Source organism: Ambystoma mexicanum, chromosome 11 (genome assembly GCF_040938575.1).
Source record: "Ambystoma mexicanum isolate Mex_15411 chromosome 11, UKY_AmexF1_1, whole genome shotgun sequence".
Taxonomy (NCBI): Eukaryota; Metazoa; Chordata; class Amphibia; order Caudata; family Ambystomatidae; genus Ambystoma; species Ambystoma mexicanum.
In genome coordinates this window covers 1,315,286,021-1,315,308,009 of record NC_090934.1, presented here as the reverse complement: position 1 = coordinate 1,315,308,009, position 21,989 = coordinate 1,315,286,021, and the positions used below count along the sequence as shown (strand labels likewise).

General features: G+C 49.0%; 1 protein-coding gene across 4 annotated transcripts in view; it reads left to right on the top strand.

The window, feature by feature from the left end:
• The window catches only part of AP4E1 (adaptor related protein complex 4 subunit epsilon 1), an 822,644-nt gene that overhangs the window by 634,284 nt on the left and 166,371 nt on the right, over positions 1 to 21,989 (top strand). For all 4 annotated transcript variants that reach the window (XM_069624813.1, XM_069624815.1, XM_069624816.1 and 1 more), the window contains one exon: positions 2,452 to 2,707. In XM_069624813.1, coding sequence (XP_069480914.1) covers positions 2,452 to 2,707 — 256 coding nt within the window. The remainder of the gene's footprint in view (positions 1 to 2,451; positions 2,708 to 21,989) is intronic.

Genomic DNA, 21,989 nt, shown 5'->3' with positions numbered 1-21,989 from the left:
TGCATGTGTGAGAGAACATTCAGGGGTCTGTTTCTGGCAAAAGAAAACCAAGTCCCATTGAGAAACTTGGTGAGTGTTAGGCAAGGGCACCCCTAGAAGAACCCTGTAGCGAGCGATTTGACTGAAGCTTTTGCCTTTAGGCCATCACTTAGTCAGATTTAGATGGTGGGAAATCTGTTGGAAGTGTTGGGAGCGCCTGGTTTAGGGAGATGAGAGGGAAGCCAATTATTTTAGCCTGCGACACCCCAACCAAAGGAAAAGAGAAAACCAGGGTTTTAATATCTTGAAAATAAAAACCCTTGGAACCACGATCGTAGTCTGGAGTTGTCATAGTCTTCTGTAACGCAAGGTAGACAAAGAAGTAGGCAGTGAAGTAGTCCAGTTTGCTGTAATAAGTGTTTTTAAGTGTTTGCAGCATTCAGTTCTCTTCAAGTGCAGGTTTTCTATGTACTCGCAATCATTCTCTCTTAGACCTTGAGATCCTCATGATTCACAGCAGGTTTCTGGCAGACCTTGGGTTTCTGATATTTGAGAACAGGTCTCTGCCAGACCTTGGGCTTCTCAAATTTTACAGATTCTCTTCCAGACCTTGGACTGTGCAGGTTTAATGCATAATTCTCACCCACTCCCCTTCCTTTCCAGGCAGACAATATAATGTCACCATTCTTCCATGGGTGTGCTTTACCTCCTTCCCTAAACCAGGGGTCACTGGTTGAAAATCTCAGACTCAAAATCCAGGGATTTGAGGGGTGCTCTTCTAAAACTCTGCTCCGCCTTTTGTCTCCGGTGCCTCCAGGGTGTAGCGATTCTTATACTCCCCTCAATGCATTTTTACAACCTTTTTTATTGTCCCTAGGCTGGGGGAGTATTTTCTAAGGGCCTCTCCGATAAGTTGCTCCCCTTTTCGGTTTGTGTCCTCTTGCTGATTGGTTATCCCTCTTTTTACTCTACTTCGTTTTGGTGTTGTCAGTCAAGACATGTATTTTTTAATTGTTTGAGGATTTCTATTGATGATCTGGGCCTGTGAGGTTTCAGAGACATCAGCAACTCTGGCTTGCAATTGCTGTTGGCACAATTTGTTCTGCATTCTCTCCTGGTGGATATCTGGTATCCAACATGCCGCATTATGAACTCTGGAGCATGAGAGCCACACTTGCTTCCTGTGGAAAGGTGGTTGTATCCCTCCAATGGGGTTCACTAACACCACGAGTTTGTACATGGTCCTTAGCTAAATGTTTCCTATTCCGTTTCAGGGACTATTGTAATTGTGTGCAGTGCTTTCTGGGATTTTAAGATCTTCCAAGTTTTCCTACAGAGGCTGCCTCTGGGTATGATGGACTGTGTCTTTGGGCAGATGGCAAGCAGGCGGGATTCCTCCTCATTAGAGAGGCAACTGGATCCCTCTCATCCACCATTTGAGAGGCACATAGGTTAGCAGCCGGACCAGCCCTGTCCCAGTGCCTCACTTCCCCCCCACCAGGATGTGGCGTTCAGCCAACTCGCCATAGTATATATTTTCTTACCTTTTAGTAGGTTTGACTTAATGAATATGTATCGCTAAGTAGAGTAGTTGGTCTATTGCTTGACCAAAACTGCTCAAATTGATTTTGGTATTTTTTTTCCTCAAATTTTGCGCCAAGATGTAGATGGTGGGTTGGGGTCCGGAAATATTGGTAGGGGTGGTATGGGGTTGGGTGGAGTTATGTGGGATATTGGGGAGGCTGCAGGGGCTCTCCCCCAGCATTCTGTGGTAAAAAGTGAGAAGGCCAAATGAGAAAAGAGGAAATAATGTTTTTGAAGCAATCGACACACACCCAAATAGTTCTGTACTTACTTCTGTGGACATTATTATGCTTGACAAGCTCTTGTGTTTGGTAATTGTAGTTTCCACCAGATCTGTGATCTCCTTAATCGAGTCTCCTCAGCCTTCTAACCAAGCAAGAGTTCTGTTATGATATTGTGTGAAAACATTGCATGTTCTTTAGAGTTTGCTTCCCAGAACTCTACATGAATAGTGTTTCTGAATCCCTCCCTAATGGTGCCAGTTGGTCACTGATCGGTGTTTGTCAAAACATACAGGTAATTCCGGCAGGAAAATGTGCAAGGAAAGAGTCATAAGTCAAAACTGTATGGGCTAGCATTAATCATCTTTTTATTTGCAGCCACTGATTTAGCATTTCATTGCGTTACTCAAGCAAACCCCATGAACCTGAAATGCAAAATCCGCAGCACGTCTGCGACTGAAGCTCAGATTTCATCATTGCTGGCGTTCTAAAGGTGGATCAGAACGGCTGTAAAGGGGTCTGCTTCCACTTCTCAATTCGGCTCCCAGCAGCAACTGAAGGCTGTGCCCATGATGTTTGATCCCTACACAAATCAAACTCTTTACAGTATGAATTAAATGAAAAACAATGTAAAGCACTTGTTTAATTGCAAACATTTTCTTTCTAGGGCAAATCATCAGAAACATGGTGTTAAAAAAGCCTGGGGGAAAGAGGGATACCTTCTTAAAAAAGAAAGCCCAATAGAAACTGCAACTGAAGTGCACCCTTCTGCTCCGAGCTGTACACCATTGGAGGAGGACCTTGCTCTTGGAATGTCCGCTACTGATCAGTTGGTCAATCATGTCTCTGAAGAAGAAAAGGAAAGGCAGCAGCTAGCCTCAACACTTTTTGTTGGACTAGGGTTCAATGGTTCGGTCAATTTGGTAAGTCTGTTATCTTTATAGCTTGTTCTTCTACAGAAGCATACCTTAGAAGGGTAGATGTGTTACATTTTGCAGTTTGTAAAACTACATCCCTCTGCCCTATCCACCAGACTGATGGGACACCCTTACCCATATTTAAGAAGACTGGAGCACTTGTGCGGAGCACAAATCAAAATTGCTTTTGGTATCCTAAGAAAGAAGTGGTCATTTCATCCAAAAGCCACACCCCTTACCCCTGACATGTAGGTCACAATTAGAGTTTTTCTTCAGATATTCCTTGTCTCTCGGCTTATGCTCCTATTAAAAAAATGCAGCGTCTGCTGCTGTTCCCAATTGAGAGGATGCGCATCAGAGGCAATATTTCCAGTGCTTGAGGCCCTGATCACCACATGCACACATGTTCAAAATGTTTTTTGCAATCATGACTCAGAGAAAAATCAGTGGCATCAGTTGTTGGACATCTTCACTACCCCTTATTAGTGGTCTGATTTTGTTGCATGATGACAACCTGGCCTGTCATACTTGAAGGGAAAAATTCTCCAATCTGCCCAAGGACTCTTATTCAGTGGGAAGCTTGCACCAATCACTTTTAGTAGAGGAGTCCTCTGGATGATAATGGTGTCCCTTTTAGATGTTTTTGTGGCCTAATATGCATTATCACCAAGTTGTATGGATACCACTTGACAGCAGGCAGGGCGCTGGGGTGCTGTACTCCATGGTTAGTCACATGACTCGCTCTTTGTATAATTGAGTAAACCTACATCGGTTCCTCCTCTAGGCAACAGCAGGATTGCAAAAATCTGATAGAGAAGGTACAGATAATGGAGTTGTCAATACATTTAAGTGTACCATTCTTCCTTGCTGGCATGGGGTTTTGCAATTTTCTATCATGGGATCTTAATGTGCCTGAATACTACAAATCTACATCTATAGTTTGGGATCACATAACATTTTTGATATTTTTTTGTCTTCCTTGTATACATGTCCAGTGTTGACCGCAGGCGTTCAGTTGCTTGTCCCCACATCTTTTAACATGTACTATAATCTTTAGACAGAAACAAATGGCCTCTCCTCTACGTATTTCCGTTTACCCCGTCACCAAAGATGTTAATTTTCAGAACCCTATGTTCACTGTTGTTCATCAGGTGATGATATTTGGTTAAAAAGAAGTAGGAGGATAAATAGTCTATCATCGCCCAGTGATTATTCAGGTTACTTGGTGGCTTCCAATTGGATAATTAGGAGAATTATGCCCATCCACCATTTGATGCGTTCCGAAATGTTTTTCCTTAGTATTATTAAAAAGATGTTTTAATGTAGTTCTAAGAACTGAGGGGGATTCTTGAGTGGCCTAAAATGAATTATGGATCTCATTCCAGTATGGTCGATTGTTTGATCAGGTTCACTAGTGTACATAAAACTCAATCTGATGGTGACATGAACTTCCGTTCTGTCTACCACTCCAGACTTTCAGGAGAGTTTTGTATTCAACCAGTTTTTGGCATGTATTAATTGTGCAGTGTTTGGAAGAATCAACATTATGGCTTGCTTTCCTGAGGAAACTGTCTTATGTTAATAGCTCCTGATACTAGAAGCCCAATATTGATGTTTAGTAGACTTTTTTATTAATATCAAAAGCAGGAGTGGGGGGTGGGATGGAAATCCTAACTAACCCTACCTCTAAGAGGGGTTTCCCTGTCTCAAAAAAAGTAGCTAATGAAACTCTGTGTCAGAATGTCCAAAGCAATGTTCGCCATCCTGTGCCAAAATCCTAAACTATCCCTCGCAAGCTAATCTCATAAAGTGAAAAGGGGAAAGGTCTCCGACTGCCGACCTGCAGCCCGGCCTTGTGGTTCAAAACAAAAGTTCCAAAAAGGTGTATAAAAGCAAGCAAAAGTTTCACAAGACTCAAGGCGTTGATTCCCTTTCCCCAGAGTCTTTTCACTTTTTCCTAGATATTGTCTGCATCTTTAATGATCGGGATAAGTCTTTATCTTTACTTATCAGGCCTGGCTCCTAGGCCCTGCAACAAGAGAGAATGGACTGAACGCCTTTTAAAAGCCATCTTCAGGGTCCCAGACCCTTGGTGGGTAGTGTAAAGACTGGAGGGGGGGGGGGGTTATCTGTGCTCCTGCCCTCTATATGGCAGAGTAGAAGCACAGGGAACCACAGCTAAGGTTCTCTTTATGGTAGCTATGGTCGAGCAACCAAGGCTTAAGCTCTCAGGAGGTGATGCAGGCTGGTTCTTAAGTACAGTGTAGTCCCCAAGCCCCCCACAAAAGAATGTCCTCACACTGTTATGTGCCAACACAGTTCTTTATATAAAAATAAGGTTCAATATATATACACAATTAATAACACACTTTGTACTTTGTATATATTTTCCATATTAGATTTACCATGTCTATGTTGTACCACACTCAACGATTGACTCCTTTAAAATGCACCAACTGCTGACTGTTCTAATGGCATATAAATCAAACAGTAATGTGTATCGGCAAAGGACATGGGAACGAAGACAAGTTAGGTTAAACAATGGCAGAATGGTTCTCTTGCTACAAAGGCACAGTTCGGTGTGAGGATCCCCCCACCTGGGCAACCTGTAACAAAGTGTATTAACAAGCCCAGTCCATATGTTTAAATAGTCTTCTTTCCTGGTCAAAATGTTCCACTAACCCAATGTACCTGAGTTAGCAGAGTTTCTTTGACGCTTCATCGATGGGTTCCTCGTGAGTGGACTCCCTTTAAAGCAGGAGCAACGGTTGTTGAGATTCCGTGAAGAAAATGTGAACACCGTCGCCGGGACAGCAGCTTTGAATTGCGCAGTGCTAGTCATCGATCGTGGACGTCCTGTGTAGACGAGGCGTGCGGTGCACCTCAGTGACAGAGTTCAGTGCCGCTTAGAGCACTTGGTGACGAGCGTAGGCCCGGCAGCGGGTGCCTGCGTTGACGATTGTGACTCGACCACGGCTGGATCTTCACTCGTCAACGTCTTTGTGGACTTCAGGCGGCGGGACACCCACCAGCGGATTCTCCTCGGTCGTCGGCGACCTAGACTTTCTCTGGCAGGACCAAGCGGTCGACGGTGATGGCAATGGAGCCCTTTGTTTAAATGTTCTTGGGCAATTGTGGAGGATTGCGGCTCCGGTCGTCTATCAGCACAGCGTCAAGCTGTCCCCGCTTCTGGGCAACACGACTCAACAGGCTTTCAGCTGTCACACAAATCCTACGAACCCCTGTCGACGCTGATGGACGTCGACGGCCTTGATGTCCTGGTGCTTTACTTCAATGTTTCTCGGCTGCCCCATCTCCGGTCGTCAGCCTTTTGGGGCTGACTTCCATGGTGCCTTGATGAAGATCAGCTTCTGCGCGATGTTCCCTCGTAGCTCGGGGAGAGGTCTCCTAAACAGGTCCTCTCTTGGATCAGTCCTTGACAGTTACGACAGCTTTCGGATTTTGTAGACAGAGAGCAGCAGCAAACCTTCTTCCAGCTGGGCTTCAAGGATAAGCAGCTTCAAGTTTCGACTTCAGCTTCTGAACAATTCCGGTAAGTGAGAGGTCCCCAGATATACAGATCTGTCCCTCATTCACTCTACTGAGCCAATCTCAGTCAGCCAATCAGTCAGAAGGACATTCATTCATGCAGGCAGGCAGCCAATCAGCCAGGCGGCCAACCAGGCTCACAGTGCATTCAGGCCATTCACTTCCACCCAGACACCCATAACAAGGAATGTGGGTTGGGGCAAGCACCCAGTCTTTCAGCACACCACACTGCATTCATGTCAGTTTCAGGCAGGGCTGTATCATTCTTTGTGTCACACACAGAGATACCAGACACCCATAACATGGAATGCATATTGGTCACACACTCCATTCACCCAGGTCCCACCCAAAGGGTGTATCCATCACATACAGTCACTGGGAAGGCTCCAACCAGTCTGGTCTGGGCTCCCCCACAATACCATATATGGTTCTTCCACCCAACAGGCAGTCAGGGGAAGGGACAGTCAGGGCTTCCCAGTAGTTAGGGAAAACAAGGTAATGGGTAATAGAAACCAAGAGGCCACATGGACCATCTTGTCTCCGATCAGGAATCCATTGATTCCTATGGCAGGGCCTGGCTATCCCTAACTGGAGGACACTCGGAGCACCTGTCAAATTCAGCACGGAGCTGCCACGAGCCCGTACCCTGCTCTGTGGGCCACACGCAGATGCCCAAAAACATAAACAAGGGGTACAGGGTTGAACCCCCACCCATGGGTGCCATAAGGGTATCCCAAGGGTCTGTTCGTCACAACCAAAAAAGAGGAAGAGCTGCACTGCCAGGAGTCCCACATGGACTCCTGTGCAGAAAATAACACACAACACACAGAAGGGAGTACAGGACAACGACATGGAGGCCCTGTCCCTCCACTGCATTGCCAGCATCACAGTCCGGCCCGACTCCCAGGTACTGCAATGATAAAGATTAGACTGGTTTTCTCTCCCACGCTGTGCTGAGGGTCTCTGACCCTTTTAACCCCCCTCCGTGGTCCACTCTCCTGCCAAGTGGGGCACTCAACGTTCTTGTTCTCATGGTTTTCTCTCTCTGTCTTCGCTTCCACCCACAGCCTTGGTTTTACTGTCCTTCCAAGGTCTCCGAGTGTCACTTGTACATGTAAGCTTTGTATTCTTCTGAATCATTGAACTATGGTTGCTCTTGTAGTTCTCTCTGTTATCTTTTCACCCCATAGCCTTGGTTTACTCTCCTGCGAAGGACTGGGAGTACTGCTTTTATATGTAAAGTTCGTATTCCTCTTTATTACTGTTTGGGGTGCATTTCCCCAGGGTGGGTCCCAGACCCCTGTCACTTGGTTATGTTCCCAGTTCTCTTTTTCTGATCTATCTTAAGCCACAGCGTTGCTTTTCTCCCCTGTGGGTATCATCTGTATATGAAAGCTCATATTCTCCAGCATGGGGTCTGGCATGGATTTACATGCTCATGAATATTCCCCGTCGTCAGGCTGGGAATCCTCGGTAAAGAAAAAATCAGTATCAGTTTCGTTTCTGATCTGTCTTTCGTAGTAGTAACCAATCACTGATCTCTGCGTCATACTGACCACAGCCAATGACTGCCCTCTACCTAAGCCCCGCCTCTGGCAGCCATCTTCAGATTTTTACCGCACGTTCAAGTGTTGGGAGTCCTCGTGCTTGGCTCTCGAGCTTTTACTGCGTGTTTCGCGATTTTTTTCAGGTGAATTTTCACTTTTTTCGATTTATCGAGCCTCAAGCTCCACCGTTTCTACTCCCGTTAACGGCTACCCATTGCAGGATTTTCCTACGCCCCTCAAGGGTGAAGATTTTGTCAAATCAACTTCTTGGAGGATTCCAGAAGATTTGCGGCCTACTTCGAGATGGCCCAGGATGCAAGTTCGTCGCCCGGACCCAAGCTGTTTCGCAGCTGCCCTGGTTGCGGGCTGCAGAATGTGTTTAAGGAAGGCGAACATTCGCAATGCCTCTACTGTCTTCATGGGGACAAGACTCATGTAGAGAAGGACTGCCAGTTCTGCAAGAACTTGTCGGAGCGGATCATGAGGGACCGTCGATCCCGTCTCGCAAGTTGGTTGGAGAAGGGCTCGACGGGTGAGAAGAAGAAGAAAGGGTTCGAGCGGGCTTCTAAGTCCTGTGCGGGCGCCCCGGCGACGGGGGCCCAACACCAGCCCAAGCGCCGCAAGTCCGCTGGCTCCGGGAGCACCGAAAGGTCGGGCTCTTCGGTCGCCAGGCAGGGCGCACCTTCCCCGGTACCGTCAACCACGAGCCAACGCTCCGGTTCGGGGAAGAGAAAGTCCGAGACCCTGGGTAAGCTTCGGGAGAAGCCCCGTCCGATCTCGGAAGAGGGGGAGCGAGGCGTCGCCCCTCCCCCAAAGGAGAAGTCCCGGGACGCACCTAAGGTGGTGAAGGCCCCTACCCAGCAGGCGAAGGCCTCCATCGAGGCTATCGCGGCGACTCTTGCCAAGCCGGCAGAGACACCGCCAGCGGAGACTGCCTCCGGGACTAGAGTTTCCCTGCCGCCAAGGAGGGAATCCTCTTTTCAGCCCATCGTCGTGGCTGCCATGATGGTGCCCTCCTCGAGCTCGAAGTTGGCCTCGGAGGAGGAACTGACCGAGGCCGTGAGGAACCTCCAAGTCCAATTCGAGAAGGTTCGATCCCGTCAGGAAGATCCTCGCGAGATAACCGAGGAAGACGACGATGGTGAGGAAGAGCGGCCTTCCCTTCCGGCGCAGCCGGATCCTAGGCCTCAGGATGGCTCGGCGGCCATTTTGTCTGCCATCCAGTCCTTATGCTCTGAGATAAGGACGAGATTCCCACGGCCCAGGCCGGAGGACCCGCAACCTGGCCCGTCGGGAAGTCCTCAGAACAAACGACGGAGGACCCAACCCTCTCCTCCGCTCGCCCCCGTAAGGCCTACAGTTCCCTCCTCATCCTCCCACGAGTCGGGAGATGATGGTGCGTTGGGCTCGACGACGGGTTCTGAGGGCGACGGCAACGACGACGGAACGGGTCTCCCGTCTCCCGTCGCACGGGCCTCGCCGCCCGACGAGATTGGCTCTTTCCACGCCATGATCGCCAGGGCGTCCGAATTGTTCCAGCTCTGCCCAGAGGAGCAGAAAAAGGAAGGTTTCCTCTATCAGCGCCGGGAGGCCAAGAGGAAGACGGTCATCGCGGTGCCCCTAATCGATGACATCTGGGAGGAGAGCCTGTCGGTTCTCAAAAACCCCTCCCCGGCACCAGCCAAACGGGACCAGTACGAGAAGAAGTACCGGGTCCCCGAAACCGCTTCCCTGTGCCTCAGGGCCCAGCCAACGCCAGACTCGGTCGTCTCGGCGGCGGCGAAGAAGAAAGCGGCGGAGTCAGGAGCCTCGACGTTGAATTCCCCGCCGGACGGCGAGGGAAAGAAGTTGGACGCCATGGGGCGGCGGGTCATTTCGTCGGCGGCGACGACGATCAAAGCGGCCAACGCCCTGGCGATCGTGGCCTGTTACGACAGGGAGCTCTGGTTTAAGCTGGCCCTCATATTGGACTTCCTGCCGGACGACAAGAGGTCCGAGGCCCTGGAAATACTGCAAGAGGGTGAGGTGGCGTCAGACCACGCCATAACGGTGGCAACCGATATTGCCGATACCGGGTTCCGCCAGCTGGGCAACGGTGTTTGCCTACGACAACGGGGTTGGCTCCGGGCGACCGACTTCCGTCAGGACGTCCAGACCAGGGTGTTGGACATGCTGTTCGACGGCAGCAACTTGTTCGGGAAGGTGGTGGACGAGTCTCTCCAAGCCATAAAAACGGACACGGAGACGGCCCGCGCCCTAGGAGCCCTTCAGCAACAACAGCCCTTTCGGAGCTCCGGAGGCAGACAGGGTGCCTCCAAGGGATCCAGCGGTGGCTCGTCCTACCGCCAGGCGGCACGCTCCTCGTCTCAGGAGGCCTACAGGGGTCGCGGCAAGCAGGGAGCGCCTCGCCGCCGTCGGCAAGGTGGCCAGGGCGGCAAGGCCACCACCTCCAAGCAGGACTGAACCGGCCGTGGTCTCGGGCCCCCACCGAAGCACCCCGGTGGGAGGCCGGCTGACGAATTTCGTCGGCGTGTGGAAGTCCATCTCCACCGACCGTTGGGTGCTGGATACCCTGGCAAGAGGACACTCTATCGAATTCCTGAAGAAGTGCCCTCACGTTCCACCTGTGGCCAGGAAGGAAACTGCTGTTGGAAGTACGGGTGATGCTCAGGAAAGGCGCCATCGAACTTGTCTCGAAGAGGCTCCGGGGTGTACTCAAGGTACTTCCTCGTCAGGAAGAAGACTGGTGGCTGGCGCCCCATCCTGGACCTTCGTCGTTTGAACAAATACATCAGATCACAAAAGTTCAGGATGGTCACCCTCCAGCACGTACTGGGACAGCTGGAGGAAGGCGACTTTCTATCCTCGTTGGACCTGGAGGATGCATACTTCCACGTTCCCATCCTCAAAAGTCACCGAAAGTTCCTCAGGTTCGTCGTCCAGGGACGCCACTACCAATTCAGAGCACTGCCGTTCGGATTGAAGTCGGCCCCCAGGGTCTTTACCAAGTGCCTAGCACCAGTGGCGGCGCGGCTGCGCCTACAGGGGATTCGCGTCTACCCCTACCTGGACGACTGGCTCATCCGCTCAAGGACGAGGGAACTCGCCGTCGAACACACTGCGAGGACTGTCCAGCTACTCACAGACCTGGGATTCGCCATAAACTACCCAAAGTCCCACCTGGTGCTGTCGCAGGTGGCCCTGTTTCTGGGAGCGAAGCTCGATACAGTGAGGCGCCTGGCGGCCCCGTCGGAAGAGCGGACGAAGACCATTCTAGGCAAAGTGCAGCGCCTGCTAGCCACGGACGTGGCCAGGGTGAGGTCCATCAAGTCCCTCCTGGGGATGATGTCCTCTTGCATCTACCGGATGAGCCCTCTTCAAGAATTTCTCGACGCCCGTTGGATACAGGCGACGGGCACCTTCGAAGACAGGGTCCCCCTCAACGAGGTGTTCCGGCGGGCGATTCAGTGGTGGGGCGTTCGAGCGCACCTCACGGCGGGCAAGGACTTTCAGACGACGCCGTACCAGGAGACTGTGACGACGGACGCCTCCCTGGAAGGTTGGGGCGCCCACACCGGAGAGCTCCACGCAAGAGGCCTCTGGCTCCCGGAGGAGAGGCTCCTGCACATCAACGTCCTGGAACTCCGAGCCGTGTTCTGGGCTCTCAAATCGTTCCTCCCGTCGCTCAAGGGCAAGGTGGTGCGGATCTTCACGGACAACACCACGACAATCTTTTACATACGGAAGCAGGGAGGCACCAGATCCCCAGCCCTATCCAAGGAGGCACAGGATCTGTGGCACTGGGCGGTCGCCCAGGGGATGTTCCTGGTTCCCTTCCACCTGGCAGGAGAAAGCAACACCATCGCCGACTCGCTCAGCAGGGAGCTGCGCGCGTGTCACGAGTGGGAACTGAGCCAGGATCAGGTGGATCAACTCTTCCGACGTTGGGGCAAACCCCAAATCGACCTGTTCGCAACAGCGACGAACTCGAAGTGCAAGAGGTTCGCCAGCAGGTTTCCTCAGCCGAGAAGCATTGGCGATGCGTTCTCGTTCCCCTGGGACGGCCTATACCTGTATGCGTTCCCTCCGTTGCCGTTGCTGCTTCGACTCATCAGCCAGCTCAAGAGGTCCCGGTGCAGGATGATCCTCGTCGCACCGGAGTGGCCGAGGCAGATCTGGTTCCCGGACCTTCTGGACTTGTCAATGTCCCCTCCCATCAAGCTGTCGGCGGACGCGGACCTTCTCTCCAAGAGAAGAAGGCGCCATCTTCCACCACGACCAGGCGTCGCTGAACCTGCAGGCTTGGCTCCTGCAGCGCTAGAGTTTGGAGGCTACGATATACCGGCCGATTGCAGAGAGGTTCTTGCAAAGGCCAGGGCGTCCTCGACTCTCAAATGCTACGGTCATAAGTGGAAGAGGTTCTCTATCTGGTGCCGAGCACAGAAGATCAACCCCCTACGGATTACGGCCCCTCAGGTGCTGCCGTACCTGCTATCGCTGGCAAAGGCTGGGCTAGCCCATGCCTCCATTAAGATTCATCTGGCGGCGATCTCCAGATATACCAGAACCACAGGACGGACGTCCCTGTGGTCCCATCGACTGGTAAAAGAGTTTATGAAAGGACTGTTCCGGTCGTTCCCGCCGGTGAAGGCCCCGGCCCCGGCGTGGGAACTTAACGTGGTGCTGACCAGGCTCATGGGGCCCCCATTCGAGTCGATGCACTCCGCACCGATGAAGTTTGTGTCGTGGAAGACTGCATTCCTGGTGGCCATTACCTCCGCACGACGAGTGGGAGAGATCCAGGCCCTATCCTGCAAAGCACCGTACTTGACTTTCCATGCCTCGAGGGTGGTGCTTAGGACGCACCCCTCCTTTATGCCCAAGGTGCCGTCGGACTTCCATCTTAATGAGCCCTTTGTGTTACCTGTTTTCTTCCCGTCTCCTTCGTCGCCGGCCGAGAGGACTTTGCACTCGCTGGATGTGGCTAGAGCGCTGAAGTTCTACGTGGACCGCACGAAGAGTTTCCGGAGGACAGCACAGCTGTTTGTGAACTTTGTACCTGTGAATCAAGGGAAGGCTCTCTCGAAGTCTTCAATTTCCAGATGGCTCTCCGGCTGCATCATGCACTGCCACCGGTTGGCTAACCGACCGCTGCCAGGCCGTCCGAGAGCCCATTCGACCAGAGCGATCGCTGCTACTACGGCGTTCTTATCTGGTGTGCCCCTGCTGGACATCTGCAGGGCTGCTACATGGAGGTCGACGCACACCTTCACGAGATTCTACTGCGTCGATCGGGATTCCAGGGAGGAGTCCAGGGTCGGCCAAGCAGTGCTGCGCAACCTGTTCACCTAAGGTGAGCCTGGTGAGGAGGTAAGAGATGCTTAATGTTGAGTTTTTTGTATTGCTTAATGTTGAGCCTTTTGCCACCCCCCGTGGTCGTGCATGTGTGTACTGCTATTTATTCTTAAATTCATGAGCATGTGAATCCATGCCAGACCCCATGCTGGAGAAGGAACAAGTTACTTACCTGTAACTGTTGTTCTCCAGCATGGGTCTGGCATGGATTCACATGCGAACCCTCCCGCCTACCCCTCTGCGGCTCTTCACTTGGTCATACTGCCTCTTCATGTGCTACCAAATCTGAAGATGGCTGCCAGAGGCGGGGCTTAGGTAGAGGGCAGTCATTGGCTGTGGTCACTATGACGCAGAGATCGGTGATTGGTTACTACTAAGAAAGACAGATCAGAAACGAAACTGATACTGATTTTTTCTTTTAGCGAGGATTCCCAGCCTGACGACGGGGAATATTCATGAGCATGTGAATCCATGCCAGACCCATGCTGGAGAACAACAGTTACAGGTAAGTAACTTGTTCCTTCCCCCTTATTGCTGGTCGGAGTATGCCTTCCAGATCTACGTCCCAGGCCCCCTTCACTAGGTCACTCTGCTCAGGTGAGTTTCCTTTCTGTTCTCCGCTTTTGGCATTCATTACTCTCTAGGTCAACCCAACACTGGGACAAGTCACCCTTGTACCTGTAGGGCCTTGGCCATCGCCATCCGGTTGCTCATGGGTCTCCCAGGAGCTTCTGCAGCTTCATCTGATTGGGACCTTCCCTGGTCTTCTGTGCCTCTCCTCTGCAGTTCGGCAGTAGTCTTGCACTCCAGCGGCCTCGGTCACCAGCGGGTAATTTTCCTCTTCTCGGGTCTGCGTTCTGCAAGTGCGTCTCTCCCTCTGACACCTTCTGCCCCTCTGCTTTGCTGTCCTGCGTGTAGCTGGCCACTTTCCTGGCTCATGCTAGGCCGACAACGAAGACACATCCTGCTCTTCCCTCACTGACTTTGAATGACAACTGACCAATAGGATTGTTCTGAAGGCTAGAACGCATGCATTCAGTGATCTTCATTACTCGTGGCCTCTTCCTCGTCCCAGTAGTTCTTACCTGAGATATATTGTAAAAACACATAGAGACATTGAGTAGTGTGAAATTGGAGTGATTTTGAGGGAATTGGGAGGGCCAAAGGGATCCTGCGTTTTCCCAAAATAGTCACTACTCTCAATGGACCTCACCTCCCTGGCCTCAAGGGGCTCCCCCATCTGAAGCAGTGATGATACCTCGGGATTCATCACAGTAGCCGATATGTAAGTTTGTATTGCTGTCCTGATATAAGCCAATGTTTGGTCAAGTTAACAACATATGGATTTTATTGGCTTTAATAGCAGAACATCTGATGCAGGAGTCTGGATAACGAGAGCTCCTCTTTTTTTGTTTTTGTTTTGACATGTATAATGCGGTAACCATTGGGGTAACCAGTGATTACATTGCAGAAAAGAATAGAGAGAATAATGGAAGGGGTAAAAATAATGAATTTCAAAAATAACTACGGTAAAAAACGACAGGATGTAGGACTAATGAAAATGTATGCAATAATGCAGTATTGCAGGTTTGATATGTGAAAAAACATTGAACAAAATGGTACAGTTATAAAAAGAAAAAACAGGAGTAATTAAGGGGAGGCTTCATGGGTCGTTGAGGGGAAGGGTAACCGGGGTATTCCCCCATTAAAAGGTACTTTTTAGGTCAAGTCTAGGTGCAATGAATGTTAGGTCCGGTAAATAAAACAAAACAACTGTAGAAACTTTTCTAGAAATAGAAACATATTCATGTAAAATCCACTAGATGACACTGTGAGGCAATAAATAAAGTATGTAAATATAAGGTGCATTGAAAAGGGTCTAGCAATATTATTTGCAGCTTGTTAAAAAGGATCTCTGAGTTTTCTCAGTGAGCAAATCGCAAATGTCCAGTGTAGGCATAAATGCTGTTTTTCTAAGTGTACTGCTGGGAGCCCCTTAGGATGTACCAAAATGACTTGTCGATGAAGATGCCTTATTCCTCCAGTCTTTGAATGTTCTGGGTTGGGTATTCAAAGTCCAGCACTTGAAGGATTAAATCTACTTGTGCCATAGTTTTGATAATAAATTCCATGTTATAAAATGCAGCAAACTTGTGATTGTCTGCTGATTTCATCAATTAAAACATTTTGTTTGGAAAATATGCCTTAATTTGAAATGCCTAAAAAATAAAAAAAAAAATGAAAACCTGCAGGGGATGATTCAATGTTTTCATAATGGTCATCGAGAGAAAAATATTTTGTACATCAAAGTGCCACTTACAATTTTAGAGGTTTTTTTCACGTACTACAAATTGTGCCCTAAGCTAAGAACATGGAATGCTTGTGCAAGGTTTGGATTGCTGCAAATTTGAGGATGACCATGAATTATTTGGCCTTCCATGTAGCCCAGGACTTGAATGGTTTTTAGTCTTATATTATGCCAGAATTTTATGCTGTAGAAGGGTATTGAATAATTAGGTTGGCCTTTTGTTTCTATACATCTCTCCACGGCAATTCATAATTGGAGTTTGTACCATTGGGTAGCCCAGTACTAGTTACTAAAACTTGAAAGGGAATGCTGGCCATGATAGTTGAGTCGTGCAGTCTTTTTTTCATTGCTAGCCAAGGAAAAGAACTGATCTAAGAGGTTAGGATTTTGAAGAATTTCCAGGTGATGATGAAATTGTTCAAAAATATATTTCTGATGCTTGTGAATCTGCTTAGAATCACATGCTGTGCAAATAGTCCATCATTTAGTGTTAATCGCAGATTATTTCATCTTTTTTCGAAGATCGAAAGGGACCTCGACATGGGTGTGACTGTAACACTGTCCCTAACATGAAATCTAGTGTACCCAAAGTCCCTCACGCTTTGAGTTCCCACCAGATTGTTTTTTTTCCGCCTACCTAGTTGGTCGCAAAAATGCTGAGCTTGTAAGAGTTTTATATTGCGTTCTTTAATTGGTGATGATTCCACTGATGTTAAGTGGTTTGCTTTGCCTTGTTGACGATTGGTCCTGTCTGCCGACGTGCTATCCTGGGCTGCTCGGCGACTGTTTAATGCGTGGCCTCGGCCTTCCGGCCCAGCCTTTACAGCAGGCAGAGTGGGGCCCTGTTCATACTTTATCCCTTGAGAATGACTTTCTCTTACCCCTTCTCTTCCTTTTCTCTTGGTCTGGCTGACGCTACCTCCTGCTATGGAGAGGACTACATTTAAATTGTGCCCATCCTGCAACGGGAAATTCTCCTTGGAAAGACACCCAATACAATCAGTGTCTCCCTCGTGATCACGAGTGCTCGTGCAAAGCCTGAAAGCACTTTTGACCGAAAACCTTGAGACCGGCGTACGAAATGGTAGGTGGCCTAGGTGGTCTAGGCCATGCAGGTGAGAGTCTCTCTCCCGCTGTCACCTTCAATGAGGAATTGTTGACAGCCACAGCCCTGATTCAGAGGCCATTCTTACGGAGGAGCCCTCAGGCTCCCACTTGTCCGTCCCCGGCCCGGACAGGCATGCTGCTGGCAGTGCTATGGGGAAATCGCAACTCCTGCACCACATGTTTCAAAGCACACAACCCCCAAACTCTCCCTGGAGCATCCGTTGAGTGAGGTTTCTATGCCTGTATGCCCTTCGAAGCCCTCTACTGGGCCTTCCGAACCTCACGGTCCGATGCCCCCTGCGTTACTGCATTCGAAGTCTACACACAGCGCTAAATCTACTTCTGTAGCAGGCACTTTTTCTAAATCTTCAGCATCCAAATGTGCGGCAGCGCCAAAAGACATGCTGAAACTGGGCCACTCAACGATTAGGCTTCCAGAGCTTTCGGGAGAAGCTTTCTGAAGCTAATGTTTCAACGTCTGCCTCAGCTACAGCTTCTTCTCCATTTAAGGTTCTGTTCAAAATCTGGTTGTTCGTTTCGTTCAGCCGCAGTGAAAATGTGTGAAATCTTTCTCCAATCCGAGGGCTTGTCCTTCTCTTTTCTTTGAACTAACTTTTCTGCCGACCAACTTCGTCCGGAATTCTTGGCAAAGACTTAACCGCGAACTCCCCTGAACCGTGTGATCTTGAGCAAAATACTTTTGTCCTATTGACTTTGGCCTTAAGCCTATTTTGTTGGATCCTATCACTGGAGGTCCTCTTTCTAGATTGCCCTGCTTGCTTACCTGTTGTTGCTGCTCAATTTCTGCCTAACTTTGTCTTTCCCTCCCTTTTTAATTAACAGAATGCCATTTTGCTCCCACTTCATTTTGTGAGCTTAACTTGTCTGGAAACTATTGGGAGTGGTGTGGTGTATTATGAGTGTGATTCAGTTACTGCTTTACTTTAGTGAAATGTCATACAACTAAAAAGTAAATAAATATATATTCTTTTACTTGAAAACCTTGAGTCAGTGTTTGTTTGTATCATAGTAACTGTTGTGTGCAACTATCTGATACTGCTCACTTGCTCTTGAGATGAGTCTGGCTGCTCAGCCATTGCCATCTCTTTACTGCATAGTACAGGCTTGTACCAAAGGTGAATTTGTGCTGCCACTTATAGTCCTAATTGTGTGTAGTGTTCCCAAAGGGTACTGCATATAATTCTGCCTAACACTGGTGTAAGCGGTGAGGATCAAAGTATAGTAATTAGACTTAGAGTGCTGCTATTACCTTGGATCAACTAACCACAAGGCTAACATCACTAAAAAAGCAATATTAAACATGTCTGATATGGAAAGCCACAACCAGGAGACACTCCCGAGTTACACTGCAGATTATCTAAGAAATCTGTGTAAAAAAATGAAACTCTCTGCCAAAGGCAAAAAGTCTGAATTGATTGAAAAGTTGTTAAAGAACCAAAGTCTGGGGAGTGGGTCTGAAATACCGGACTCTCTAGCAAATGTGGAAAGTATTGAGGATGATGATGTATCTGTTAATGATGCGTTGGAAGAGTCAGATGTGTCTCCTAATGTAGGCCTCACTGCTTCCTTGCCTGCTCAGTAACCTCAACCGTTGTCCACTGGGACTCCATCAGGTCCTACACTCAGTCCTGAATTCATTGCTCTAGAGAAAATGAGTTTTGAGTTGGAATTCAAACGTTTAAATGCTCAAACTGAACAAAAGCACCAAGCACTTCAGCTCAGAGAAATGGTGTTGAATCATGAACTAGAAGTGAAAAGATTGTCTCTTGAAAATGCTTCTCTCCCAGAGTCCTCTAGGTCTTCCAGTCCTAAGAGACCCTGTATGCCTAAAGACATTGTGGGTATGTATGAGGTTAAGCTTGATGTTTTGGATTGGTTGGCAATGTTTGAATATAACCATGGTATTCAAGGTTTTACAGGAAATCAATTGCTTTCCCGGCTCTTCTCCTAGGCTACCCACTGTTGCATCTGATGTGATGGAGTTGGGGGGAGCTGTACAGGATGGATTATGAGTGTGTGAAGCTAGCTTTAATTGCTAGCTCAGACAACACTTGGCTGATTCTAAGGAGATAGATTGCAAGAAGTTAGCTAAGGCTGCTGACTTGTGGGTTGCCAACAGGGCTACTCGCAAGGATTCTGGGGCTACTCAGAAGGAGGAGGGAAAGCAGCCAAAGAAAGATAACAAGGAGAATTCGAATACCTCCAATCCAAAAGAGAGCTACAAACAGCAACATAAGGGTAAACCACAAGGGAAACCAAATCAGGCTAGTACACCATCTGGACCCGAACCAGATGGAGGTCCGAACAAACCCCATTCATCAAGACATTTGGGAAATGTTATGCTTGTGGGTCAACTGACCATGTGAAAGGGGATCCCAGATGTAAGGGTAAACCTTCAGAGATCCACACTGTCTCCTTAGCCTTCTCCCCAGAGGAAGAAGTACCTATGGCAAGTGGAAACTTTCACCTACTGGCTGATGAGCCCATCAGAGTCTCAGCTAGTGTTTCTTTAGTGTCGCTGGGCTTGTGGGAATAACAGAATTTAGATGTCTATAATTCAATCCCAGATAATACTTCAGAGTATTATAAAGATAGCGTTCTTGTGAATGGTCAGGAGACCCCTGCCATCAGAGACACTGAAGCCAGCATAACTGTGGTGGGTGAATCATTTTTCAAGATGGAGGATGTTGCTAAGGCACCCAAGCGCCTCACCAAGTTAGCTGGAGGCCCTGTGCAAATTATTCCCCAGTTACCAGCTCTCATCCAGTGTAATGATATGACTGTCAAAATACCTGTTAGTGTGCAGAGTGAAGTGCCTGGGAGAGTCCTGTTTGGTAATGACCTGAAAACTCTTGGAGTTGTGTCAAGCACCCGCGGGCCTCCCAGTAAGAGGAGGCAGGAATTCACTAGACCTGCAAGGGAGAGGACCTTGAGGGGCTCTCCAGAGGAGGTGATAAGAGGAAACTATCACTCCCACTCCACAGGAGTTGCTCACTGCTATTTCTAGGAAAACGGGGGCAAAGGGGAACCCCAAGACATCCAGGAAAAAGTCAGACAGCACCCCTGTTCTACCAACAAGGACATCTTCAAGATTGTCCAAAGTCACACCTGTGACTCATCCACCTGCTGAGGCAGAGTGTGAGGTGCAACCTTGTGTGGTTGAGCCAGTTTTTGAAGAATCAGATCTGGAAGAAGACACTGGGCCTCATTACACAGACGGTGGTAAGGGTTAACGGTCATCGTTAATGGTACCGGTGACCGTTAACCCTTACCGCCTTACTACGAGGTCCCTTTGCGGGTTGGAGACTTTAACGCCTGCTTTTTGCAGGCGTTAAAAACCAACCCGCAAAGGGACCAGGGTGCTAATTACGGTACCGCAATTTGCGGCACCGTAATTAGCGCCTTCCCCATTCCCATAGACCCCTATGGGGCAAAAATCGGAATGGGGAAGGGCAATGGGGGATAGGGGAATTACCACCCCACCAACCTTGGAATAGGGCAGTAATTCCCCTTTCCACCAAGGCGGTGCCGGTATTTTACCGGCATGGACCAAGGTGCTAATAGCACTTTGGTCCTCCGCCTACTGTGTAATGAGGCCCGCTGTCTTAGTTGGAGATCTGGACCCTGTTGACCATCCTGAGCTGCAGTCTTTACTGGCAGAAGGTGGACCCAACAGGGCAGACTTCAGTAGAGGCCAGAGAGAGTGGCCTACTCTTGAAGGTCTTAAATAACAGGCTGCTAACCAACTTGATGGGCAAGAAGTTGGAAAGCACAGGTTAAGCTGGGAAGATGGCCTTTTCTACAGTGAACCAACTGAGTCTATCCCTGGGGACTGCAAAAGAATTGTAGTGCCCCTTGCCAACAGACTCCAGTTCCTACAGTTAGCCCAAGAGATACCTTTGGCTGGTCACTTGAGCTTCAAGAAGACGGGTGCAGAAGTTGACAAATTCGGTAGGAGCTGTCACACTTGCCAAACCTCTGGCGAGAGTGGAGCCAAGAATGTGGCACTCCTGGTGCCTCTCCCAGTGGCGGGAGTTCCTTTTGAGAGGGTAGGCATCAACATTGTTGGTCCCTTTGACCCTCCCACAACTTCAGGGAACAGGTTTATCCTGGTTGTGTTAGACCATGCTACAAGATACCCAGAAGCTATACCTATGAGAACTTTTATGGCTCAGGCTGTGGCTAAGGCTCTACTTGGTATTTTTACCAGAGTAGGTTTTCCAAAGGAAGTGATATCTGACAGGGAATCAAATTGTATGTCCCACTACATGCAAACCATGTGGAAAAACTGTGGTGTCACTTACAAGTTCTCTACAACCTACCATCCACATACAAATGGACTGGCTGAGGGGTTTAATCGTACCATGGAGAGCATGATAGGTGCTTTAGAGGAACCTCTTAGAAGAAAGTGGGACCTTCTACTGCCATGCCTTCTCTTTGCTTATAGAGAAGTCCCTCAGGAGGGACTTGGTTACAGTCCCTTTGAGCTTCTCTATGGCCATCCAGTCAGAGGTCCTTTGGCCCTGATTAAGGAGGGGTTGGAGAGTGCTCCTTCCCCCCCAAGCCAGTCAGAGTGACTGACTATGTGATAGGTTTCCGGGTGAGAATGTCACACATGATGGCAGAAGCTAGTAGTAACTTAAAAGCAGGTCAGGCTCTGGTCAAACATTGGCATGACCAGAAGGCCAGCATGGTTGAGTTTACTCGATCAGCTTGTATTAGTTATGGTGCCAACAAGGCGGAGGGCCTTGCAGGACAAATGGATAGGACCCTTCAAGGTTGTGGGCAAACCTGGAGAGGTGAACTATTTGGTGGACTTAGCTCGACCTAAGTTGACTCCCAGAGACTTCCCCACCAACCGTTTGAAGGCATATGTCTCGAGACCAGAAGTGGGAGCTTTGCTTCTAGCTTCAGCTCAAGAGGAGGGGAGTGAACCTCTACCTGACCTCCTCCGAGGCCAACGTTTGGATGAGAAAATAGGAGTTAATCTCTCTTCTTAACTGACTTCTGAACAACAGGAGGAGTGCAAAGTTCTGTTGAATCAGTTTGCCTTGGGGCCAGCATGATATCCTCACTGGTGACTGTTTACCTGTAAAAAGCAGGGGGTACAGAATGTCAGAACAAGATGCTTGATCTCGGGGTTATAGAGCCATCTACCAGTCCATGGTCTAGTCCAGTTGTTCTAGTACCAAAGGCAGGATCCAAAGAGTTGAGATTCTGTATGAACTATAGAGCTCTAAATGCAGTCACTAAGACTGATGCCCATCCTTTACCAAGGACAGATGAGCTGATGGATAGACTTGGTTCAGCCAAGTACCTCAGTACATTTTACCTAACGTCAGGCTATTAGCAAATAGCCCTGACAGACAATGCCAAGGAGAAAACTGCATTCTCAACCCCA